The sequence below is a fragment of the Centruroides vittatus genome, unplaced genomic scaffold, assembly GCF_030686945.1.
Source record: "Centruroides vittatus isolate TY-2023 unplaced genomic scaffold, ASM3068694v2 contig_347, whole genome shotgun sequence".
Classification (NCBI taxonomy): Eukaryota; Metazoa; Arthropoda; class Arachnida; order Scorpiones; family Buthidae; genus Centruroides; species Centruroides vittatus.
In genome coordinates, this window is record NW_027122171.1 from 505878 (window position 1) to 533843 (window position 27966).

Consider the following 27966-nt stretch of genomic DNA (forward strand, 5'->3'; position numbering starts at 1 on the left):
CAAATGTTACATCTATTGCTACTGGTAATCATATGTTTATTACAAAAATATATAATCTTGTTTGATATGAAATGAATAAAGTATATTAGTTCATTATATTAGTTGAAAGCAGAATAAAGTTCAGATTTCAAACAAATGTTTGATATAATGTGCGATAATTTCACAACGAATAAACATACATGCATAAATGTTATATCAAATTGTACAGAACAATATTCTATGTCGTTCTGGCTCAGTGACAATAAGAATGAAGTAACCAGACAATGTTAATTTTGACAAAAAGTAACAAATTTTCAAGTTTGAATGTCAGTTATTATATATTATTTTTTTTCTCATAAATTTTTCAAACAAACTTTATTGAAAAATGTCGTATTTAAAACTAACTATCTTGATAAATATATGTGATTTTTTTAATATGAATAAAATAATAATTTAATTTTTGGTGAATTTTTAAAATAATATTGCCTGATTCACCTATTTTCTTCTTGGCCATTTTACAAAATAAACGTAAACAAGGGGCGTGGCAAATGGCAGATTAAGGGTTAAAACAAGTAAATATATTATTTCATTACTAATAAAAATATAAAACTTAGGCATATTCTCAAGTTTCAGAAGTTAAATGTAGTATATATTGACTTAATTTGAGATTGTGTATAATTTTCAACAATAAAATTTATTTACAGATAAAAAATTTTAACTTTTACAGTTGTAAAATTTATCATCTTACTTTTCTTGATGATAAAAAGTATGTTAATGAATCTAACTAAAATATAATGTAATATTCAACCTAAATTTGTATGAAGAAATATATAATTTATTTAGTAAAAATATATTGGAGCATTATTTTGTAATAACCTCTTATATAATATCTTATTAGAAAAAATAAAAAATAATTTAAGAAACCTTAAAGATTAATGATATGAAATTAAAAAACAAATTACCTCTCTTAAAAGTTTTGGTTCAGGCAAAAGGCAAGGTGCTGTTACTTTATATTGAACATTTTTATACCACATTGTATCCTTGTAATATAAATACTTTCTTTAATAACGATAAAGATTATAGTACTTTTTTGATTACATTTCCAATACTCTTACCTTGAATTTCACTAACAAGTTTGCATATACTGCTTTACCGGTATCAATATCTCTTGGAATTATGAAACGACGCTCAACTGCTAGTACATATAAATGGCGGAATGCTTGCAAGTGATACCTAATGGAATATTTAATCATCATTAACTATCATAGAAATAATTTTAGCAATATAATAATTTTTAAATTTATATCTTTTAAGAAAAATGAAAAGTTGAATAATAAAATTTAATAATCATAAATCACATTGATTTACCTTTCATTTTAACTACAATTAAAATTTCAATATTTTATGTAGTAGTAAAATTTATTTTCATGGTCCAAAATGTTGTCTTAAAGCATGTTCTAAACCATGGATGCACAGACCGCGGCCCGCGGGCCACATGCGTCCCGCCGGTCGAATACTGGTGGCCCGTCGACAGCAAAAATAATACTCTCGTACATTCGAAGAATATTTAATTCTATTCCAGAATAAAACCAAAAAAATCTAAAAACTTTATATAAAGTTCAAAATAGTAGAGAAATCAAGAATTTTCTAGCACGGTGTGAGCAAGCGAGATAGCAATAGTCCCGAATTCCCGATTGCTCGCGTAGGTACGAGTAGATACACGAAGCGTAGGAGAATAAGTGCAGTTTAATAGTGTTTTGGGGAGGCAATAGTTCTAGTGTAGATTTTAACTCGACTAGCCGGTGTCATATATTTTGATCCACATTCAACGTAGATTTCCTGTTAACCCGTCAAGTGCCGTGTATAATTGTGTTGTGAAATCGTAAGTAAAACTCTGTTATTAATAAGTGTTTCCCTACCTATTTAATCAATTTTAATCAAATTTAGCTTTAATGTTGGCCAAATATTAAAATAAAACAAAGAAATTACTATTTTTATCAGAATTTCTCTAACTGTAATAATTACGTCATTATTTCAGATATAAAATCTGTATAAAAATCTTAAAATTTCTGAGGAATTTAATCAATTATTTTTGATAATTTAAAAAAGAATGGGTAATTTAAGTAGGTACTGTAATTGTTTTTAGGTGCTGTGTTAATCCTAGCCAGGATTAGAACGCAACATGGAGAAGCCAGGACCTAGTAAAAAACGTAAGGTTAAAGATGAAAATCGGCAGTTTCAAGAAATTTGGACTGAGAAATACTTTTTTGTATGGTCGCATAACAAAGTCGTTTGTTTAATTTGCAAGAATTCTGTTGCGATTGCAAAGGAATATAATGTAAAAAGGCATTATGAAACGCAGCATCCTTCTTTTACCAAGTTTACAGGCGAATTAAGAAAGCAAAAAATGTTGTCTTTAAAACGGGAGATTATTGGTCAGCAAGCTATGTTTACAAAACCCATTCAAGATTCAGAAACAGCTACAGAAGTTAGTTATGAAATTTCTCGAATGATAGCAAAGCGAAGTCGCCCCTTCAATGATGGCGATTTTGTAAAAGAATGCATAGAAATTGCCGCTAAGAAAATGTGTCCAGAAGCAGCAAAAAAGTTTGAGAAAATTCAACTGAATCGTATGACTATCCAAAGACGAATTATGTCTTTGTCAGGTAATATTGCGGAACAATTAATTGAAAAAACTAAGATCATTGAATTTTTTTCATTAGCACTCGACGAATCCACTGATATTAGTTCCACAGCTCAACTTCTCATATTCATACGAGGTGTTACTCAAGATTTTGAAGTCTTAGAAGAGTTATTCGGAATGTGTTCATTGAAAGGTCAAACCAAAGGAGTTGATATACTCAATGTACTTTTGGATGAGTGTTCAAAAACTGATTTGGACTTATCAAAATTATCGGGAGTTGCGACTGACGGTGCTCCTTCGATGATTGGTGTCAATTCCGGGCTAGTTACTTTGCTGAAAAAGCATCTGCAAGGAAAAAACATAAACGCTGAAGATCTCATGCAGTTTCACTGCATTATACACCAAGAAACCCTCTGTTCTAAAAAAATTGAATTTCAAAATGTCATGAAAGTGGTAGTTTCGACTGTAAATTTCATAAAATCACGAGGACTCAATCACAGACAATTCAAACAATTCCTTGATGACATCGAAAGCGAATACGGAGATTTACTGTATTATACAGAAGTAAGGTGGCTAAGCCGTGGATTGACACTGGAACGATTTCTAAATTTAATAGAAGAAATTGGAATATTTCTGGCGGAAAAGCAAAGGGATGTCCCGGAACTTAAAAATCCTGATTGGTTGTGTGATTTGGCTTTTTTAGTTGACATTACAAATCATTTGAATGTCTTGAACACACGGCTTCAAGGCAAAAATCAACTGATATCCCAGCTCTACGCTCATGTATCATCCTTTCAATGCAAGCTGACACTTTTCAGATCACAATTGAATTCTGGAAATTACAATCATTTTCCGAATTATAAGAAAATGGCTGAAAAATTCAACAAAACTGCGATTAATTTCAGTTATGTAGAAAAGCTAGATATTTTGATTCAATCTTTTCAAGACAGATTTTCGGATTTTAAAAAAGTGAAACCTCTGTTGGACATATTCAGCAATCCTTTCACGATTTCAGTTGAAAATGCGCCAGAGTCAATGCAGTTAGAAATTATCGACATTCAAAACGATCAAGATTTACGCAACAAATTCAACGAAGGAGACTTGCTGAACTTTTACCGCTGCATTGATAAAAATATGTACGAAAAGTTGCGCATAAACGCTCTGAAATGTGCCAGCTTATTTGGTTCTACCTATATATGTGAACAAACTTTTTCAATACTAAATAATAATAAAACAAAAAATCGAAACCGCCTTGCAAATGAAAGTTTGGAAGCAGTTTTACGTGTTGCTACAAGTAAATTTGAGCCAAATATAAAAAAGATTGTAAGCACTATGCAGTGCCACGCTTCAAATTAATAAATTCTTTTTGAATTTTAATAAATTATTATCAATTCGTTATTGTCTTTAATTACCTATACTTCTGGCGGCCGGCCCGCCATCAGTTCATGATTTGCCCGAGTGGCCCCTAGTCTTTATAAGTCTGTGCAACCATGTTCTAAACTTTTTAACATGAAACTAAGATCAAACATGCACAAATTTGCATTTCTCCCTTGCTGGAATGCATGTCTTTCAAATTAACGAAAAAGAATCATTCTCATATTGATGAAGAGATGCTTTAGCAATAATTCAGAATAGCACAAAATATGTTTATTTCAAGTATTGGAAGATACAAATTAGTAAAAGTAAATTGTATTGTAATTTTACAATATAAAAATGGATTATACAAGAAATCCTCATTAAGTTGAACTCTGATGATCTGAAATCCCATTAGTTCTCAACTATATGATTTGTCCCGGCTGGAGATATAAAGACTTACACATTAAGGAATTTGGTTAGTTTGAAATAATGCTACTTCGAAAGTCAAAATTAAAATTTTGTCTAAACTGTAGTATGCATATGTTAACTCATTCATTTAGATCAAAGTGGCTCCATTCTGTAAGAGAACAATAGACTGAGAACAATTCTAATCTGGTCAATATAGCTTTGCTTTTACAGTAACACATTTTCAGGTTTCACCTTACACACAGACTATGCTTTCTTCTCTTATCTCAAAATATGGCTGGGTTTCGGAATGCAAGATTGAGCTATGAGTAACAGATTGAGATATCTGTAGGGCACTAGGCTACCACATTTGGGCAACTTACTACTTTTTGAGCCACTTTAAGAATAATTTGGGCTACAGTTCGAGGAATTCTGCTTTACTTTTTATAAAACCTACTTGGCTACCTGTGAGGTTCTAACTGGACATGTGCTGTTTACATGTAGTTTTTTTGTATTATTATTATTAATTAATACGAATAGCATTCTGTATATATAGCCATATTCCATTTGCTTAAAAATTAAATCAATTGCATGGCATTTGGCATACTGTACAGAAATATGTAAATCATGTAAAATTTGAAACTCTATAATTCAAAGTTGTGATTATTTCATCCTTTGAATTTTAAACTAACGAGGATTTCCTGCATTATTAAATTATTATTGCTATAATCACCAAAAATAAACATTGTGTTTTTATATATTAATTTTGAACATTATTTTAGTATATATTATATACAGTGGAACCTTGCACAGTGAGTATTCGCATAACGAGCAAAACAAATTGTAAAAATTTGCCTTGCTTAACGAGCAATAATTCGCATAACAATGAGATAAGAAGAGGAAAAGTCTCGAATTGCGCACATGCGGCATGCTCCATCAATCTATGTTTAGCACTCATTCTGCTAGCATCTTAGTGTCGCTTGTTATCCCGTATTTTTCCAAACTTATGTTCACACATATTACTTATAAACATCAACAACTATAGCCCGTTATATAATAAACATGCCAAGCAATATGCCAAATTCTTGGGTCATTAAATTTAATTTGGAATCAAAATTTAATAATTATAAATAGTTTATTTTTAAATTAACTATTTATAATTATTAAATTTAATACGAGATGGAAACAACTGCCTACCTCTAGTCAAATTAATTAATTTCTAATATTTAATTATAGCCTTTGCATAGCCCAAGAATTTGGCATATTGTTTGGAATGTTTATCAAACAAATTAGCTGTGATTTTTTTTTGTTTTTTTTTTTTTTTGTTTCTGCAAATCGAATTCTCATTCCAGGATGGTTCATTCCTCACTAGAAGAAAAGATGATGATGATGATGGTGATGGTGTTGATGATTCACACTCCTTAACAGTGTATATTGTACAATTTTTTTGAGTGAATGTTATACATAAAACATTTGAGCATTTTTTCAGCGTGGAATGCAATATCGTATTTTACATTAATTTCTATGGGAAAAATTGTTTCAGTTAACGAGTGTTTTGCATTATGAGTAAGACTCTGGAACGAATTATGCTTGTTAAGCGAGGTTCCACTGTATCTTAATTTAGATAAAGATTTCAGAAAATAATCAGTATAAAATTTATGTAAGAGAAAAACAAAGATTAAAATAAAACTGATTATTAAGATTTCCATTCTGATTCTCTGGATAACTAACAGTCAATACTACTAAATAACAGTAAAATAACTACAAAATGTCATTCATTTTACATAAATTGCAAATGTTAAAATTTCATAAGTATTTTAATTCTATAAAATCTTAATTAAAAAATATACCTATTATCATTACTATGAGTTGGAAATTTCGGGAAGAATGCACACACCATAGCTCCTACAGCAAATGGATTTGTACTTAAAGTAAATCTATAAAACAAATAATAATAATAATTTAAACAAAATCATTTTTAAAAAATTCAGAATTTTATCCATTTCTCCATACTTTCCACCTCCAAGAAATAGCAATCCTAAAGCCATATGTATTGCCATGTGGAAACCGTATAATACGCATCCGGAAGGTTGACTGGTTCTCGATCTGAGATGTCGACAGATTCTCAGTACATCGAGATCCCCCGTTCCGGCCATGACCTAAAGTAAATATTGTCATTTTTATACAAAATAATGTTCAACTATCACTTAAAAATCATGTTCCAAATAAAATAAATGTAGAAATAATATTAAGTATTATAAAAAAAAAAAATATTTAAATATAAAGAAAATTATCCTTATTTATTAGGATAATTTTAATGTCAAATGGTTAAAAGAAATTCACTTAATACTGAAAACACTTTACGAGCCATATCATTTAAAACTAATTATTATTCAATGTAATACAGCACACAAATCTAAAATGAAATTAGCAACAGAAATTATGAAATATAGCAATGTTTAAAAAAGTTTTGCTTATACATGTTAAAGCAACAGATGTATTTTACATACAAATTTATTTTGATATGAAAAATAACTATTAGTAACTAGTGCTAATTATCAGAAATATATGTTATAGTTTAAATACAGAATTCAATAAAACCAAATAAATATAAAATAAATGATTCCTTACAATTGCCAATGATAGCACAATTACACTGAGACACGTCTCGATTGTATTTTTCCCTGCTTGTTCTGCTACTGGTTTGGCAGAAAGTGATAAAAAAGATTTGACGTAATGCATCTGAAATACAGTAAAATTTGATTTTAGTAAAAAATTTAAATAGTTATATCAATTTATTTTTAATTATAATCAAAGGATAAATAAAGAATAAGTTTACAATAAAATGTTCACATTCATACCTTTCTTATGAAATTTTTTCTAGTATTTTTTAAAGAAAAGAAATTTTTACATAAACTTTAAACAAATATATTTTTGATTATGTAACATAAAAATAACTTTAATCGGTTATATTTTTAAATGCTTTAAATATTGATCATACTACAAGCAAATAATCATTAACATATTGTCAATTGTATAATTAATTATTTCACATATTAATTATTAAATTATTTTGAATAAAAATTATTCAAAAGACAATGATTTAAATTAATAAATTTCAAGGCAAGTCCATAAAAAGATCATCTTTTATTCACTTTTATTTTCTGAAATAACATTTTGACAGTATATATTATTACAGAATATGTGGCCATCCTAGTGATAAAAATGCCATTTAAAGTTTAAAAATGCTTTAAAACCAAGAATGAAGACAAATGGACATCATCTACTTTTTCATCTTGCACCACAGTGCAACATTTTGAAACCATAGTCAGTGTGATCAAATCAACCCTCTGGAAAATGAAAGTAAATAAAAGCTGAATATTTAAACAAACTTGACTTAAAATCTATTAGCATAATGTTTAAACTCCATATGTTTTTGTGAAGCATCACTTGTTTGTGTGTATGTATTTGTAGATGAATACTAAACTAATTAAAATACAAAGTATTCAAAGAATAACAACAATGTTACCATTTTAAATTACTGTAACTATGTTAATTATCATCTCAGAAGTATACAATGTACATCAATCAACTGCAGCTCCACTGATTACTCACGTTGCACAAATGACAAGTGATTCCGACTTTGCAAACTGCGGAATGCAAAATGCCTTCTCTGTTGCAAATTTGCCATTTTTATTTAACAGCAGTAGACAAAAACACATTTAAATGCAGATGGGAGACAAAACTGTCACAGTTACTTTATCAATTGCATACATTGCATACTTCTCAGATAATAATTAACATAATTACAGTGATTTATAATATCAGCATTCAGTTTAGAAGACCTTGTATTTATAATTTTACATTTCTCTGCAAACTATTACACTCAAACATTCTTAGTTCACACAAAATCCATCTCTTTTTTAATTATATATATAATCATTAAAATTTCAGAAATATTGTATAATCAATACTTTCCCCCTTTTTTACAAGGATACAAAATATAACAAAAGCAATGAATACTATCAAGCTAGAAAATGTTATTTATTGAATTGTACAGCATAATTAAAATGGAAATGTTCAGTTTGATTGAATATAGATCAATCAAAAGATAATAATTGAAGCCCTAAAATACAGATTAAATTATTTGCTATATTATTTCATTGCTATCTATTATAATAATCCTTACATAATCTTATCTTGTTTACCTGAATTAACATTTACATTTATCATACCAAACTCATTCATCAAGTACTATTTTTAAATTATATTATTCTTCATTTGTCACATTAACCACAAACTGTGTAAAACAAACACAGTATAACTAACTGATCTTCCATACAATAAAATTTTAAATATATAATGAATGATATTTTTACACATTTTCAGGAAACTTGTAAACAGAATTTTTATGTTTCTTTTTATCTACTTTTCATTATGTTTCAGAAATGTGGCAAATATTTAACTTTAATACAATTTATTATAATTAAATATATTTATGATTGATTATATAAAATCTAAAAATTAAAACTTATAAGTATATTTATTATTGTGTAATTACCAGAGTTTGAAAAGCTTCAGCATTTGCAGATCCAGCAAATTTCAAACCCAAAACCATGCAAGCACCAGCAATAATATTACAATAAGCTTGACTAAAATAGAAAAAATAAAAAAAAGTTATAATTTAAAGCACATGAAATAATAATAATAAACTTTGAAACAACAATTTAAAATGCATTTTAAATGTGTTTGTTAAATTAGTTCTAATGTGAATTATTTAGAATAGTGATAGATTTTATTCTTTGTGAATTGAAGCATTGACATAGGATAGGAAAGTGTCAAAAATTCAACTTTTCATCTTTTTTTGAAGACAGTAGTAAATGCCAATGCCAGTAGCACAGATAAAGTATTTAGTCCAAAAGTAATACAAAACAAGTTGAAAACATTGTCACTACTAGTTTCAGATAGGCATTTTTCATATTGGATTTGCTGTAATGAAAATATTTACAAACAAAATTGTTCTTAATTTTTGAAACTGAATTTGTAACCCACAGACTGAGTATATAGTTTCAATTTGCAATTAATACTTAACACACCTCTCTAAATCTCATTAAGGTCTAGTAACTGATTGAAAGTGTTAATGAATGTTTTCTGGTTCTTTCTGAGCCCTAATTCAGGTTTTTGACATTATTTTCTATACATATTCCATTCATAAAATGTTGAAAACCTGAAGCAGGGCTCAGAAAGAACCAGAAAACATTTGTTAATACTTTCACTCTGTTACTAGACTTTAGTGAGGTTTAGAGAGGTATGTTATACATTACCATTACTCCAGCATGAGGTGAAAGAACTGTTAATTTGCAAGTATTAGTGATCACTAGACAGCAGACATTTAGGCCCTTAAAAGTCGCATTCCAGGCACTTAAAATAAGCTTTTAAATTGCCTCATTTAAGCTTTATAAACAAAAAATAGGCAGTCAAAATTTGCACAATGAACAATTAATGTACTTGTGAAGATGATAAATTATTTATTTCACATGTATTCCAAACAGAAATGCACATATTCAGAATGATGCAAACAAAAAAAGTACACACACAATGTTCTTATATATTTTTTTTTTATTTATATGCAGAGAAAGAGTGTTCCACATTTACTGAAGATAACAGACAGTATTTCAACCTTGGAAGAAGATGAACTGGGAATTCATTTTCAGTTTTGATCTTCTTTTCTGCCAAAATATCAGCCATAACAAACAAGTTTACTTTAATCCAGTACTCTTTTGGGGAAGCACTGCTTTCAACTTTTTCTTCACTTTTTTTGCAGCAGTGCCTGGTGCATCACAAAATTTCAGCTTTGCTCTGTTGAGATCAATTTGTTCATATATAGGTTTCCCACTACTTTCAAGAGCAGTAATAGTATCTGCAATGAATGTGAAATAACACTTGATGTACTGTACACCAACTTGTTCTGAACATAAATGTCATTCAAAATTTTCTTGGCTTTAGTCACACAAACTGCATCATCTGCTAAAGTAGCCAGAAGTTTTTGATATCAGAGAAATGTTTACTGTAGTAGTTAGTACAAAATAGGCATTTGCCTAAAATCTGCTGTCTAAAAATGGCAAATAAAGCATCTCTAATGCAATATTTATTAAATAAAAGCATTTATTTTAAAATATTTCATATAGTCTTAATTGTCTCAGGGGGTGTAATTTATTTCTGTTATTATGCATTCTAATTTTTTCTGTTTGGATAGGCATTGACTGAAACTTAAATATAAATAATCAATAACAATAAAGACCAACAACTGCCAAATTATCGGGCTAGCAAATGGCTATAGTAATATTAATAATTTAAGTTAATTTGGTACTAGAGTTAGGCTTAGGCGCCATCTCTTGCTAAATTTAATAATTAGAATTTTAATTAAATAATTTAAATAAATTTAGGCTTAACTGGAAGACAAAGAATCGGCCTGAAGCGGGATTCGAAGCAGGATAGCAGAAGTTGCGGGTTTGAATCTCGCTTCGGGCCGATTCTTTTCTTCCAGTTAAGCCTAAATTTATTTAAATTATTTAATTAAAATTCTAATTATTAAATTTAGCAAGAGATGGCACCTAACGCCTAACTCTAGTACCAAATTAACTTAAATTATTAATATTACCATAGCCATTTGCTAGCCTGATAATTTGGCAGTTGTTGGTCTTTATATATAATGGGTTAGTTGTTGTTTATTTATATCAATAACAATAAAAAAATGAATTTGTCTGATTGTATTTTCAGAAAAAAAAAATAAAACTTAAGCAGTTTAATTTAAGAATTAAAGTAAACCTTTGTGTAAAATAAAACGAAAAATTAATAAAAACTTTTAAAAATATAAAAACAGACTGAACTTTGTGTTTTAAGCAAAAATAGGCAGCAACGTCAAAATAAGCATTTTTAGATATTATAAAATAACATTGTTTCAGTCTAAATGTTCATGAAAAGTGTTCATACAAAATCTTAGCCATGTACAGTACATGCTAAGGAAAAAAATAGGCATTTGTCTAAAATCTGCTGTCTAGTGATCACTTCGTTACTGACAAAGTGATTGCAAATTGTTCTTTGCTTCCTCTGAAAAGTTTCATTTTTGACACTTACTATCTTTCCTATTTCAATGCAATTGATAATTTTAATTTTTATTTATTATAATATTACTTGAAGACATTATATTAAAGTGGATCAAAGAGCCTTTACATTTATTTATTTGTCAATATGGAGTCAGCAAATTCTCTCACATTCTCCTCACAATCTCACTTATCCCTGGAAACTTCCATTTGTTTGAACAAATGAAAAAATGACAGATGATTTAAGAATGTTTATTTGTCTATGGTCAGCTGAATGAATTTCATGCCACAAGAATAAACATTCAAATAAGTGAGTAAATTGTCAAGACAATTACGTTAAAAAGTAATAACAAAATTGTCAGTATTGCTAAAATAAAAACATTATTCATCTTTTATTTTGTAAAATCTTTGAAAATTGATCTACATACATAATAGTTTTAAACAAGTTGACAAATTACATTATCTTACTAAATTAAATTAGATTCTGAAGTAAGCCAACTCTAAAAGTGCATAACCAATTAATAAATTCTCTGAATTATGTTTTTAATCAAAATTAATTTAATTTACAGATGATGCGTGAACGTTTTGCCTTGTTGTTCTGATTAAATAACTTAATAACTCATAGTAAAGTATGTATATTAAATATATTAAAAAGTATACTAATTACCTCATTGTTTCATAATCAATATCTGTATTCACTTCAACTCTCTTAAAAGCATATGTTGAAACAATCTAATATACATATATAAAAAATTTAATTAAATTGTAACGTTATTTTTTTACATTCAATAAATTGCCAATGGTTATATTAAAAAAAAGTATATTTACTTCAGGTAAATGATTTTCAATCCATTTTATTGATGGATGAATATTGCTCCATAGAATCAATCCCTTACTTAAAGTCTAAAAAAAATAAATATGTCAAAAGTAAATAAAATATAAAAACTACAAAATAAAATAAATTTCTTTCCATTTTCCATACCCTGAGAAGCAAAAAGTCTGGTCGAACCATATCTAATAAATATTTGCTATCTGGTATTGTCATCCAATCAGCAATAGCTCTAAATTTTAATAAAAATTTATAAATATTCATTTGGCAGATTTTTACTTTCAAAATAATTAAATGTATGCATATGTAAGTACCTTGCACTATGATTTTTATATAAAACTAATAAAAATTTTTAAAAAATGAAGATCAGCATATTGTTATCTTAAATAATGATATACAGTTGGTTCGTATCTGAAGGTTCAACATCCTCAAATTCAACCAACCACTCTAGAAAGTTCCAAAAAGTATACAGTGGAACCTCACTTAACAAACATAGTTCGTTCCAGAGTCTTAATCGTAATGCAAAACACTCATTAAGCAAAACAATTTTTTCCATATAAATTAATATAAAATACAATAATGCATTCTATGCCGAAAAAAATAAACATTATATATAAATTATTTGAGTATTCAAACAAAATTATACAATGAACATTGTTAAAGAGCGTGAATCATCATCATCTTTTCTTCTAGCACAGAATGAACCATCCTGGAATGAGAATTTGATTTACAGAAACGAAAAAAAAAAAACAAATCACAGCTAATATGTTTGATAAACACTCCAAACAATATGCCAAATTCTTGGGTTATATAAAGGCTATAATTAAATATTAGAAATTAATTAATTTGACTAGAGGTAGGCAGTTGTTTTCCCATCTCATATTAAATTTAATAATTTTAAATAATTAAATTTAAATAATATTTAATTATAGCCTTTACATAGCCCAAGAATTTGGCTTATCATTTGGTGTGTTTATTATATAACAGGCTATGGTTGTTGATGTTTATATGTAATATGTCTGAATATAAGTTTGGAAAAATGTGTTATCACAAGCAACACTAAGATTCTAGCAGAACAAGTGCAAAACTCAGACTGATGTAGCATGAGCAAAATCTGGGACATCCCCTCTCCTGGCCACTTATTATGCGAAACATCACTCATTAAGCGAGTCATTTTTTCACAATTTATTTTGCTCATTATGCAAGGTGCTTGTTAAGTGAGGTTCCACAGTAATTTGAATTTGCTTGTATTTTAAATTCTTGAAGTTTTATTCTATGTATTTCTCTTTCAGATCGTTAAACAAAAGTAATCTGTAAGTGTTGAAAGAAAGAAAATGTCACTGTAGCTGACGCGTACCATGTAGTCACCGTGTAGCATGACGTGTACCTATAATAGTTGATCTGCACTGAACACATTTTTTTTCTTATCTTTATTCTCTGAAGTGCCTAAACAATATGGTATAACAGCTATTTATATAACATTTACATTGTATTGGGTATTATAAGTAATCTAGAGATGATTTAATGTATATACGAGGGCTGTTCGGAAAGTTCGCAGCCTCAAATAGAACAACAAACAAAATAATGTTAATACTTTTTTTTTTCAATGTAGTCTCCTTTATTAGCAATGCACTTATTCCAGCGATGTTCTAGCTTTTTTATGCCATCACAATAGGTCGATTTGTCAAGGTGTGCAAAATACTCGTTCACTTCAGAGATGACTTCGTCATTTGAGTGGAATCTCTTTCCAGCCAAGAATTTTTTTAGGTTTGGAAAAGGATGGAAGTCACTGGGGGCCAAATTAGGTGAGTACGGTGGATGTGGAACTAATTGGAAAGCGAAGTTCGTTTACCTTTTGTTCAGTGATTCTGGTGGAATGTGCAGGTGCATTATCGTGGTGGAACAGAATCTTTTTCTTCTTCAAGTGTGGCCTCTTTTCTTCGATTTCTTTCTCCAGTTTTTCCAAAAGTTCACAGAAATAAACTGCATTGATGGTCTTTCCTCTTTCTAGGTAATCAGTAATGATGATTCCTTTAGCATCCCAAAAAATTGAGGCCATCACTTTCCCCCGCTGACGGAACTGTCTTTGCCTTCTTTGGTGATGGCAAACTGTGATGTTTCCATTGCTTCGACTGTTCTTTTGTTTCAGGAGTGTAGTAGTGGATCCACGTTTCATTAGTAGTCACAAACCGACGCATGAAATCCTGTGGGTTTTTCTGATAGAAGACCAAACACTCCTTTGAACGTCAAAGTGCAAACACGTTTTTGCTCGGCGGTCAGCAGACGCGGCACCCGCCTTGCTGAGACCTTCGTCATACCCAAATTTTCGGTTAGGATGTGGTAAACTCGGTTGACAGAGATGCCTGTTGTCTCAGCTATCTCACACGTTTTCAAACGGTAATCTGCTGACACCAAATCGTGAACTTTGTCGATATTTTCTTCAGTGACAGCAGTTGACGGCCGTCCGCTGCGAGGGTCATCTTCCACACTCTCTCTGCCAGATTTAAAAAGGGCTGTCCATTTTTCCACAATGGTGTACGAAGGAGCAGACTCTCCCAAAACTTCATCCATGTCAGCTTTGATTTGAGATGGGGTCAACCTTTTTTTCGTCAGGTATTTTATGACTGCACGAGTCTCCATTTTTTTCATTTTTGACAAAGCATGTGCACACTGACTATCTGATAAGCTGTTGTGAAAAACTTTACGACAAATCAAGCGGAAATTTGTATCGTATCTTTAGCAAAGATGACTGAATTATTCCCGCTAAAAATTAAATTGATCGCAGTGCCGCATATAGGCAAGGCCGCGAACTTTCCGAACAGCCCTCGTAGGAGAATGTGCACAAGTTATGTACCAAGACTATACCATTTTATATAAGAGACTTGAGCATCTGCAAATTTTGGTATCCATGGGGAGGCCTTAGCCAACCCCTGCAGTTACCAAGAGATAACTGTATGTTTCTATGGCAACTTAAATTATAAATATGCAATTTGCATTAATAATACATCTTTTTTCATAAAATAATACTCTGAATCAAACTTAAACTTGACAATAACTTCTGTAAAACTCAGTTTTGATTCTAATTGGTCTTGTTTTCTCAAATTATAAAGTTTTACTTACTAGTTTGTTAATAGTTTATAAAGTGAAATTATAAATTTATGATTAATATAGTAATTCAGATGAAAATATTTATGATAAGTAAATACCTAAAAAATGTCAGTGATTTAACCATTTCATTTGAAAGGATTGAAAATGTTCTAAGAGTATTTTTCAACATTTTTGATAAATATGTATGATATAAAACCTTCATAAGTATAGTATATAATGCAAGTTACTTCCATTATAGCCTAAAGTATATATACATTAAACAAAACACACATACATATTTCCTGTATTAAAAAACATCATTCCTAAAGCAAGTGTTGCACCAGGACTAGTAACATCAATATTAACAGAATCACCTTCTCTTATCTGATAACTAGGACTCTTGTGCTTTTCCTTATGAATTCCAGTCTAATAATTATTTAAAATTGAATTATTCAATTTGTAGATGATATATTTAAGTATTATTTACTTTTTTATACATATATGTAAGAAAAAATATTTACTAAAGGTCGTTTATGGCCACCAATCATAAAATGGTATAGTTGATCTGCCATTGGAAGATCTGAAAGTCCAGCAACTTCACTTCCTTTCTATTATGAATTAAATGTATATACTTTAGCTGATAAAAATTGTTTTATTGCTTAATATAGAAAAGATAATTAAAATTTAAATACATACTCCAAGTGTGACGAGTCCTAGTGCTAAGCCAGCAGCAAGTGCATAACTCTCTCTATCAATGCAATGTTCCATTTCGGGACCGGGTGGTCGACCAATTTCTCCCAACAAAACATCTGCCATGTGTCTGTGACCAGAACCTTGATATAGTAATCCTATACCAAGAACTGCAGCAACTTGTACAACAGCAGGAACATTTAGTTCTGTTGAAGTTGGTGGAAGTAGTGCTTCAACATGAATGCTCATTACTTTAGTACAAGCTAAATCCATTGTGCCTCTCCTTTAAGAAAACATAAAAAACACAGGAAATTGACTTTAATACTTTAAAAATGAAGCCAAAAAATTCTAAAATTATAATACCTAATTATTAAATTATTATTTCAGCAATCTAATAGAGCTCTTTTTTCCCCCAAACTTATCAAAATGACTTCTGTATAAAATAACTAAAGAGGGACAATACAAATCCGAAATGCATTTTGTTAAAGGTACTTAAAAAGAATAAAAAATGTAGTGTTATAACATACAAAAATTATCGTGATAAGTTTGAGAAATATATATTTATGTTTTTAGTTTTGACGAAGAACCCATCACCTTAAACAGCAACATAAAAACTAAAGTATACAAAAACAATATTTGAAATTGGTGCCACAATAAAAAAAATTACAAGAGAAATTATTACTATGCTGAAATTAATAAAATAGAGTAAAATCAAAGTGAATTAAGCCAAGAAATTATAAACTAATTGAATTAAATATAACACACTACAATGTTAAATGTAGACTCACAGCCACTCACACTACATGACATTCAACAAATCCCTAATGTATTGATGCTGTTTCTAGATAAAGTTGGAAAGCACTTTTTAAATAAAAACATATCATGAGTCTAAAATGCTAATCCATCTACTGTTTAAGACAAGAGAGTCATGGGTATTAATAATTCTAAGTTTGTGCACAAAAAGATGCAAGTAGGCACTGCTCAATTAATCAGATTGTTCACTTATCCATCCATCTTTGGATGATAGGCCTTCACCAATAAACCTGGAACTTCTTAGCTAGTGCCCATTGCATCAATACTAAAAGACTTTGTTTATTCTTCTGTATAGAATCATAATGCTTTGTTAACATATTGTATTGCCATCAGCATTCTGTATGTTAATCTTATGTAGTAAATAAATACTCTCCTTCCATAGTAATTTTTGACTATATCCAATTGTTTTACCTTCTCTTTGTATGCAGTAGAGTAGATGCATGATAGAGAGATGTCTAACCAGTAAAGTAATATTGTTATTCTAGCATAATGGGTCAGTTACTATGCATATCTTCCCTTTAGTTGTCTGGTCAACTTTGTAGGTCCTGTTTCATATCTGTTCAAAGTTGCCCTAATAAGAAGACCTTTAATTACATTGGAAGGAAAACCACAATTAATTGCCATTAATATAATAAACAAAAATTATTGCTGTCTGTGTGTCAGTAATAAAAAGTACATTATTGCTTTCTTTATTAAGGCTTTAAGTTTGTAAAAAAAAATATTTTCCATTTATTTCAAATTTTTAAATGTTTTGGTCAAATGTTCTAAAATTCAGAAACAGTAAACAATCAAATGTTCTGAAGATTCATTGTTAACCTATTCCATATTGAAATTTTTTTCTGATGCATGTCACTTCACGTTGAATTTTTGTTGATGTTAAGCCTAACGAAAATTACGCATTTTGTAAAAAAATAATTGTGGCTATTGTATCATCCAAAATTATGTTTTATTTTGCACAAACAAAATAGATATATTAAAAAATGTAAAAACAAAAATAATTATATTTTAGTAGTTAGTTTTAATATAAAAATTGTAACAACTAGCTGCATCTAGTGTCAAAAACATTCCAATGCAGAAACGAGATATGTTGGGACCACCAGTCAAGGTCATTATGTTTCAACCCAAGATAGTTCAGGAATATCAGAGGACAGGTTAAAGAAGTCCTGATGATGGCCTATAAACTAGACCAAAAACATTAGTTTGAAAATATATTGCTGTTAATGTAATGGTTTATTCTTCAAACTAAATTACAGGTTAATTAGCATATAATATGTTGCTTATCAAAATCTTTGTTTTGTAAATAAAATCTTCTAACATATATATGAAAAATGCACATGGCCTATTCTTTCAAAAGTTAAAATTAATTTTGCTTATATCTATGTAAAGTTATTTCACTCAATGATTTCAACTGTATTACTTTATGATGCTCCTGTATATGCAATTACATATTACAATAAAACAGAAATTGTCCTTGCTTTAGATCTTAAAAAAATTTTCATGTTATATAATAAAATTCCAGATTGCATGTTGTATTTGGAATTTGTGTTTCTAGAATATTGGTAATAACAATAAAAACAATAATTTTATTTTAAATTAAACTTTTGAAATTAGATGAAAAAACTGTGTTAAAGTAGTGTATAACAAATTGTATAAATTGTGTCCAATGATGAATAATTCTACATATCATTGGCATTGAAGAATTTGCTAGATTGACACAGTTTATTTTCCTATGGTTGTCTCAAGACCCTCATTTGATAAAAAACTAACAAACATTAATTATAAGAGTGCGCTGTGAACAAACCATACAAGAAGATTGGTGTTCATTGGAAAAAAACAAACATTTTTGATTATATTGTAGTATTAAAACAACTTATGTGCAAGGATTATTTGTTTATAGACAAATTATCATGTAAAACATTCAATACTGCAACTGAGATGTAGTCAAAATTATATTTTAAAATATAATAGTAGACTAATGATAGATCCTGAAAGAATTTGTAGAAACTGTAGTATGCAAATGTATGAAACTTGGAAACATATTCTTTCATTGTATAAAATTTGAAGCAAGCAGGAAAAAGTATTTGATAAGATTTAAATTCTGGAAAGATATAATTTATTGTGTTTTCAAAAAATGATTATTGTTGTATATTTTATTTTGTGTTATCTTGTACTTAAGCTATTACATTAATTTGTTAAATTGTACTAACTTTAGTTTTATGTATCACTGTAATATGTAGAAAAAATTATTATTGTATTAGTTGTGTATTTTATTTTGTATTATCTTCTATTAATTCCAGCTTTATGTAATGCTTTAACCCCCTTGTAACAAACTAAGGTTCTCTTAGGATGTGAATTAATGTAGGTTGTGTTGAAGAAAACACGAAGAAATGGATACAAGATGGAGGAAAAAAAAACAATGCACATTTATTCTACAGAAAGCACAAGGAACAACAACCACTTAATGGAATTTACACCAGTTAGTTCATGGCATGGACCATAGAGTAGAGGGCACAATGATTTCAAGTTTAAGGGTTACATTTACAACTTCCTAACAGGTTCAAACAATAAAGAATTGAATACATGAAAAATGCACATATACACTGATCAAACAATACAAAATTTTTACATAATTTAATACAATAATTTTTAAATAAATATTAATTTTTATATACAGGGTGAGTCAAAAGCCCCTTGAATACTTTTCATTCCAAAAGTACTAATATATATTAATTTTGTTAACGTAACTACATAGGAAGTCATGCATATGCATAGAAAAGCAGATAAAAGTTACACCATAAATGACCTTGAAAATCAAGGTAATTTACATTGTAACTTTTAATGAGCAAAGGTAGCATAAAATTTCTAATGACAAAGTTAAAAAACATTATTTAATTAGTCTAAAACCATTTTCTAGATTCAAATAAACACATTAGCACTGCATAATTTGCAATTTATAAATTTGAGTAGTAAAGGTGATTGTTTATGTAATATAGAAAATTATTTTCTAGGTCAAAAAAGATCAATTCAATTTCTCCATATTTGACTATTTAACTGCATTAATGAAATTAAAGTATCTTCGATATTTTTGGAAAGAAAAGGGTGCAAGAAACTTTTTACTCACCCTGTATATTGCATAAAAACTTAAAACTATGATAATGACAATTGATGTAAGAACTTACTTGGCAGCTGCCAAACCCAGTAATAATCCAACACTAGTCAATTCATGTCCCTAAAGAATATATATAAATTATTAACTTCAAGTACTTTTTGATATTCTATGGAAACAAAAACAAAAATGTCTGAAAAACAATACCTTGCAGAGATAATCATGCACACTCATTGTTGCCAAGTTGGACAAATGTCCATTCAAACCTAATGCCATAAGAAAACCTGCATGTTCTACTGGAGTATCGTTACTAATGGTCGAAGGTTTATTGTATACAATCCAAGTGGAATCAATCTGAACAAGAAACAATTATATAATTTTTGTATTACATATATAACAATTCTTAGTTTTATATTAAATTTTAAAATATATTCTTTAACATTTCTATTTCCATAATTTCAAAAATGTGGTTATCATAAAACAATAAATTATAAATTAAATAAATCATATATACACTGCATTGAACACATCTATATTCCAGATAAACCATAATTTAACGTAAGGAAAGTTTTTCTATTTTTTAAAAGTTTACAAACATGAGTATAATGGTATTACATAAAAAAATTATATTTGTAGGAATCTTAAATCTTATTAAATGACTACTGATTTATCTCAAATATAAATTGAATATTTATTTCCATATTGCAAGAAAGATTTCATGTTGGGAAAAAAATTAGCTGATATATGTGTGTGTGTATATATATATATATACACACACAGGTAACCCCCCCGTATAACACAGGAGTTATGTTCCAAAAAATTGCCATGTTATGCAAATCCATGTTATACAAAACAAAGAACTAGTGCGAAGAGGAGAGGTTAGGTTCCAAAAATTAAAAAACATGCTGTTAAATCCTTCGTTAAATCAGATTTATGATTCACAAAAGGTCGATGCAGGCATCGGGACATACAAAATTACAAATAAAAATAATAATATACTGAATATTATACTGTAAAAATATAAAATAATTTATATTGTTAATTTAAATTAATTTAAATAATTGCTAGGGGTGCCCCTAGTAGCCATTTTTGGCATACAGTGATAGAATCCAGTTTTTCAGCTTTATATAGTAGATTTTTTTTATGGGTAAAATGCTTATTGGTAAATATTTTACCAGAGATTATTCATCCTATATAATGATCTCAGCATGAGAATCATCAACTGGTAACAGTTTTTAATACATTTCATGTCGTACGAGGGTTTTACCTAATTCCCGAACCGTGTTAGAGTGAACCCATGCTATAAAAGCACCGTGTTATATGGGAGATGTTCCCAATTCTCGAACTGTGTTAGAGTGAATCCGTGCTATACAAATATGCCACTGCATTATACCTGCTACAATACACGTTTACACACACACACACACACACACACACACACACATATATATATATATATATTAGTAAATAATGTTGATATACAGGAGTTGGACAAAATAATGTAAACACTTGTATAAAAGCAGTGTTCTAAGACAATAGTGCACTTATCCACACTGCCAAATGTGTCTGGCTATGGTTTGTTTGTTAAATGTAAGTTCAATACCTTCCTTGAGATCCAAATCACCTGATCTCGGCATCATCAAAACATTGTGGGGAATCTTGGAGATTTTTGTGTACGATAGTTTCCTCTCCCACAGACACTTTCAGAATATTGAGTTCATTCTTTGTAAAGAATGGAGAAGCATTTCTCTGGACACTATTCATAATCTTTATTTAACTATTCCACTTTGGAAGAACACTGCATTACAATCAAAAAGTCCAACCTCTTATTAACACGTTAACTGCCATCCAATATGCTGGCCGTCATACTAGTTAGGGGCTCACAGACCCATCCAACACGCAGGCCTAGGGCCTCGCAGAGCCATCTGACTGTTGGCTGTCGCCTGACATCACTATAACCAATGTAGTTTCACTCAAGGTTAAATTATCTTGGCTTCATAAGAAGTTGTTTTACACCCTAGTGGTGACCTCTTGCAGATGTCTATGAAGTTGGTTTCTGACTGCCGACCGTCGAACCACCCCGTGAGGCTCATGAAGGAGTTTGACGGTTGGCAGTCGAACCACTTCATCTGATAGTGTTTTTTTTAATAGTGAATAGTTAAAACAAGGAAAAAATATCGAAAACTAGTTTAATTATTCTCTTTTATTACATATAAAGTAAATAATATCTATAAAGTTAGTCCGACCGCCAGCAGTCGTATGGCCTCATGAAATGGTCCGATGGCCAGCGGTCATAGTTTTTTCTTTAATAAAAAGCTATTTTATATCTGATAATATTTTTTTAATAGTGAATAGTTAATAAAAAGGAAAACATATCGAAAACTAGTTTAATTATTCTCTTTTGTTACATATAAAGTAATTAATATTAAATATTAAATAGCCCGTGGTCATATAGTCTCTGGTTTCAGGCCATACGACGGCCTGTCATCGTTGATATATTTTTTTAATCTTCACTCCACTGACTTTTATATAATGACCCTTCTATTTATATCATAATAAAATATTAAATATCAAATTTTCTCATTGTGGCCTGAAAAAACAGAAAATATCACATTACAGGTGGCAGTTAACGTGTTAACAACATTCAGCTTGATGTCACTGGTGTTCATGTTATCTTGTTCAATCCCTGTATATTAATTACATTATATTATTTACTATAAATTAAATTATATAGCAAATATACAATATATTGATGGATAACAATATACTAGATATACAATATAGATGTATACTACTGCATATATTTGTATCTCATTTCAACAGAATTTATTTTACATTGTTTTCTCATATAATTTTAAATTTTAGAAAACTTTTATAAAGTGATTTAGTGCTATACAAGAAATGAGCAGTTGACATTTTTTAAGAGTTAAATCAAACAATCACCATAATTAATTGGTCTATTTTTTGCTACTATTAATAATTATATATTAAGTATTTTGTATTAGAGGTAGAAGTTAAGTGTCATCTCTGATCAAAATTAATAATTATAACAATTTAATATTTATTAAATAATTTTAGAATAGTCTGGAAGAAAAGAATTTGCCCAGAGCAGGATTCAAATCCACAATTCCCACTTACCGTGTGGTCGCATTGCCAGTTACACTACCCAGTTTGATTTATTATTAATACATAAGGCTTAGTGATGTTAATATATACATTAAGAAAATAATCATACATGAGCCCAAGATTATTTTAATTTGAAAAAAATATGTTTATAATCGAAAATCAAGACAATATGAACAATGTTCAAGTTCTTTAAATCCTCTTTCACTCCATTCAGGTACTAAACAGTAGGTGACTTGAAGCAAAAACTTCATGAAATTGATCGATGAACACTATTAAAAAAATACACATTAAAAATTACCTCAACATTGACCTTTCATTGTAGGATTTGACATCTACAAAACATTACAAATATGTTAAAATTTCACAACAGCATCCATGTCACAGTTTTTTGCTTCAAGTTGCCTACTGTTTAGTTCCTGAAGGAAGTGAAAGAGGATTTAAAGGACTTGAATGTGAAGAGCTGGACAGGTTAACCAAATCCCCATCCAGATACTTCTAAACAATATTTTAAATTCTCTTTTCAAATCAGAACCTTTATTATCAATAACCTTTATTGAATATTTTAAGATAATTTTTAACTTAATGTAATAAAAAATACAAAAGGGAAAACAACATCCTGAAAAAATGCTGACAGATTCCTCTTTTAGGGGAAAAAGGAAAATTCAGTTTTCCTTTTCTCCACCTTATCTTGATTTTCTCACACCATCTGGCTGAATGACACATCTGATCTTCTCGTCAGCTGATGAACTTCTCAGATGGTGATTGGAGGGATTTGGAAATAAGAGAGGCAAATTTCCACTCATTTGAGGAGTTCCTGACCATTTTGCAAGGCCTAACAGGGCTCCACCACTCTCCTCCTTACATCGTTCTGCCGAGTCATCGTCAAGTTGAACTTCCTGCTCCTATCAGCACAGAGATGTCCACCAAGGTAATATAACCTGTTTGTAAACTCTCTCTATCTCAGTTAATAGGGAATATAGGTCCCGTATCTCAACCCATTTTGTATTTTATTCCTTTTTCTTTTGTTTTATTTTATTAAAATTTTTATTTTGCATTTATTTGATGCCTCCTCTTTGTCTCTCCATAACTGTCGACATCTCATTGAGAGTCCACATACCCTCCTGCTCGAACCCTTTTAATTTTAAAGCTATCCATTGACAAAGTGAGCGGACCCCACCAATCCGACGATAAGAGGGCAATACCTCCTCACCCATATTCTCACATGAACATTGTTCGTATTGTCTTGATTTTCAATTATGAAAATATTAAGAGTTAATAAAAATCAAGCATAGCCAGATAGTGTCCATAATGTTAAAACAAACATACAATGTAATGTAAAATCGGTACTTTCATGTTTTAGGCATTCCAATTCTGATATTCAAGTGGATGAAGAATTAAGACTGCAATACAAAAGTAACAGCTTCGGTACATATTAAGACTTGCTCAACTTTTATACAAGTTTTCAATCTAGAAAGATTTAGTATATATGTTACCAGGCAAACCCAATTTCAGGCCAAACTAGTTTATCCTACACATGTCAAAGTATACTAGTTTAGCCTAGGACAATCTAGTTTGGCCTAAATACTTTAGGCTTAACTAGTTTGATCTAGGCCAAACTGATTTATGTACTACAAATAGGTGCCAGTGTAAAAAAAATGATTTTGTTTAATTCGAAATGCCACCACAGTACACCCTGTGGTTAAAGTGTACCTAGGTAATCCCAATGGTGGTGCTTTGGTTAGGTTGGTTTGGTTACGTTAACTACATTTTTAGTAGACGTTTCCTTTTTTTTCTTTTGTTCAAGAAATACTGTGAATCAATAACTAGTGACGTTAAACAATGAATGGACTGCCAGCGGCTCCTCTCCGGGAGGAGTCCGTTGGGAGCACGAACAGTCAGAAGCGTCGACATTGGGGTTACCTAAGTACACTTTAACCCACCCTATAAAAATAAATAAAAGATTAAATATTTTGTGTGTTACACTAAGAAACAAACAAGTTCATTTTTAATTTTAGTTTGACTTTAAAAGTTTTTTTTATTATTTCATTTGAATTTTTGAAAATATTTTCGAAAGTTACTTTTAAAAGTGCATGGCTTAATAAAAAAAAATACAAACTGATAAGTATTGATTAGCTTATTTTTATTTATCAGTTTTATTTTTATTTTATAGTTTTGTACAAGTGTTGTGTCACTTCTAATCAATACCGTTTTTTATAATTAAGTAGACTATGTTTGAATAAATATTGTTTGTCTAACTGATTGCCTTTTAATTTTATTTTAACTATTGATATACTTGAATAATAACTAAATCAGTTCGGCCTAGGTCAAACTAGATTGTCCTAGGCTAAACTAGTATATCCTGACACACGTAGGACAAACTAGTTTGGCCTGGAATCGGGTTTGGCCAGTAACATATATAAACTTTAAAGGGGTGTTTAAAAACAGGCCAAAAACTTTCTGTTAAGGTTCTTATGTTGCTTTAAAAGGTTGAATCTTAATAAAACTGCAATAAATTCATATCTATTTACGTTATTTTCAATCTAGACAATTTATAATCATTATATAATATTAAAGCTAAATTAAAATTTTCCAAAGTCAGAAAGTTATTTTGACTATTCCATTTTCTTTTGTTCAAATTCAATTTTTTGAAAAAATAGTGTAAACAAACTTATTAGGAAATTATAACATTAATGTGAAGACAATCAAAATCAATCATTAACATATCCCACAAAATAGCCATTAAAAATCATACAAAAAGTAAAATTTGAGACTTTAAATATTTAAATTTTAATCATATAAAATACCTGAGATGCATTTGGTGCAATTCTAAGACCGGCCGCTACACCATTATGAAATAATGGCCACATATTCATGTTTGCAGGAACATCTATGTGAGAAAGATCGACAGTCGTATTTCTAAAATAGTTTAAAGAAATCTTTTAGTTCATGTAAATAGCAAATCACTCAGATCACAATTAATAATTAGTTATTGGATCATTGAAGTAATAAGAAATAAGAAATTTTACAAAGCTCATTCCAAAATAAAGAGCCGAATGGTTATAAAAATTGACTGGTGTTGGCGACAAAAAATTCTTTACGTATTCTACATAGGTAATGGCTAAAATAATCACCATTGAAATGAAAAATTCTTATATTTATAATTATTTCTAATTTAAAATGAATTCTAATATACTTTAAGAAAAGTTCAGTTGTTGAAAAATTACATCAAATAAAGAAATATGTAGATAAATATAGAATAAATGAACTTCAAAAATATTCTTTTAAATTAAATAAATTTAAACTTTATTATTAAATACATTTCTTTGAATAACTTCATAATTTAACGTAATAACTTTTGCCTATCAGTTATTATTAGACATTTAAATATAAAAACGTCATTCCTACTTATTATTTTTAGTAATTAACTTTAGAATATTTCATTTAATCTTAACAAAGCCCTTGCTTGACAATTTAAAAATGTAGAAGTTAACACAATTTTAATAAGATACAATGCTGGTTAATATATATTTTAATATATAATTTATAAATTAAGTAATTATACATGTATTTTAAAATTGTAAATTTAAGATTAAATACATGTATAATTACTTAATTATTAAGATCTTATGGCAAGATTAATAATTCATTGATGATAAAACAAAAGTATGATCTGAAAAAGATTAATTTTAAAAGTCAAAATACATTTTAGAAATTTAAAACAGACTTTCTTCTAAGTACAAAATGTCTATGCTTTATCATCACATATTTTTAAACATAATAAAATGATCGTATTCTTGTAACCTATTACTACTACTTAATTCTTAATTAGAAAACTTAATTCTGTTATAAGTCATTATCAATTAAATTTGTAGTCTTGTCTTCATTTTCAGTATTCGTATTAAAATTTTATGATGTATTCATTCAAAATGCTTAAAATATTTATTATTTATAAAAAAAAAAGCTTACCGTGGTGGAGCTCTTCCTGTCAGACAGAGCTTAGGTATTGGAAGTGTCTCAGTTACAACAGGACTGTAAGTTCTTAAAGTAAACATGCCCCTAGAAATAACATAACGTTGAACATTTTTTATTCATTCACTAATGTCTAAAACAAAATAAGAGAGACATTTTTAAATATATATAAACTATTTAGTATAAATGCAAAACATTCTTTCATATGAAATTGAGTTCTTACTTTTTACAACTTTGACTAGAAAACTCATTTATAATAAAGTATATTTTCAAAATACTGAAGAAAAATTAAACTTCTTTACAAAAATTATCCATAAACAACAAAGCATTTAATACATCAAAATAAATTAAAATTTACAAAAAAACTGTTTTGCATAATAAATGTTGTATCTTTCTTGTCAGTGACTTCTCTGTAGAATAAAAATATTAATAAATACAGCAGATTTTATAATAATAAAAAAAAACAGAGATTTAAGTTTCTATAAATAATCCTATTTAATTCACAAAACTTTTAAATAACTATTAGAATTTCTAAATAAAATAACTTTCAAAAACATATCCCTAACATCTGTGAATGTTTAATTAGTAAACAAAAAATTAAATTACATTGTTACATATGTGAGAATCCAGGGCTTGTTTTATATAAAATAATATTTGTATTAATATCTTGTTAAAAAGTTAAAAGATTGAATTCAACAGGAAAGTTCATAAGATCTTTGACTTCACTTTCTTTTAAAAATGATACATCTTCCTTTGGGTTTGACTCATTCAGGGAAGTTTGCAGAAAATCTCTGATTGACAACAAGCAAGCTCCTCACCTGATTTTACCCAATTCGGTCAGAAGTCAAGGGGTAATGAT

At 29.1% G+C, this 27966-nt stretch overlaps 2 protein-coding genes across 2 annotated transcripts in view; one reads left to right on the forward strand and one right to left on the reverse strand.

Annotated features, from left to right (window-relative positions):
• shtd (shattered) overlaps positions 1–27966 on the reverse strand; it is a 104602-nt gene that overhangs the window by 20659 nt on the left and 55977 nt on the right. Inside the window, exons 25-40 of the mRNA XM_067269128.1 lie at positions 27105–27194; positions 25943–26054; positions 20220–20366; positions 20086–20135; positions 16100–16376; positions 15925–16011; positions 15699–15829; positions 12470–12548; positions 12316–12390; positions 12155–12219; positions 8946–9036; positions 7016–7126; positions 6398–6543; positions 6235–6321; positions 1095–1212; positions 942–1019 (exon numbers count right to left, since the gene is read on the reverse strand). Of these exons, the coding sequence (XP_067125229.1) occupies positions 942–1019; positions 1095–1212; positions 6235–6321; positions 6398–6543; positions 7016–7126; positions 8946–9036; positions 12155–12219; positions 12316–12390; positions 12470–12548; positions 15699–15829; positions 15925–16011; positions 16100–16376; positions 20086–20135; positions 20220–20366; positions 25943–26054; positions 27105–27194 (1744 nt within the window). The remainder of the gene's footprint in view (positions 1–941; positions 1020–1094; positions 1213–6234; positions 6322–6397; positions 6544–7015; positions 7127–8945; positions 9037–12154; positions 12220–12315; positions 12391–12469; positions 12549–15698; positions 15830–15924; positions 16012–16099; positions 16377–20085; positions 20136–20219; positions 20367–25942; positions 26055–27104; positions 27195–27966) is intronic.
• Positions 1650–4000, forward strand: LOC136974290 (general transcription factor II-I repeat domain-containing protein 2-like). The gene is made up of 2 exons (XM_067269127.1): positions 1650–1820; positions 2195–4000. Exon 2 carries the CDS (start codon positions 2387–2389, stop codon positions 3977–3979), a length of 1593 nt encoding a protein of 530 aa, XP_067125228.1. The 5' UTR covers positions 1650–1820; positions 2195–2386; the 3' UTR covers positions 3980–4000.

Coding starts and splice junctions, on each gene's coding strand:
- LOC136974290 (XM_067269127.1), top strand. CDS start 2,387: ATGTTGTCTTTAAAACGGGAGATTATTGGTCAGCAAGCTATGTTTACA.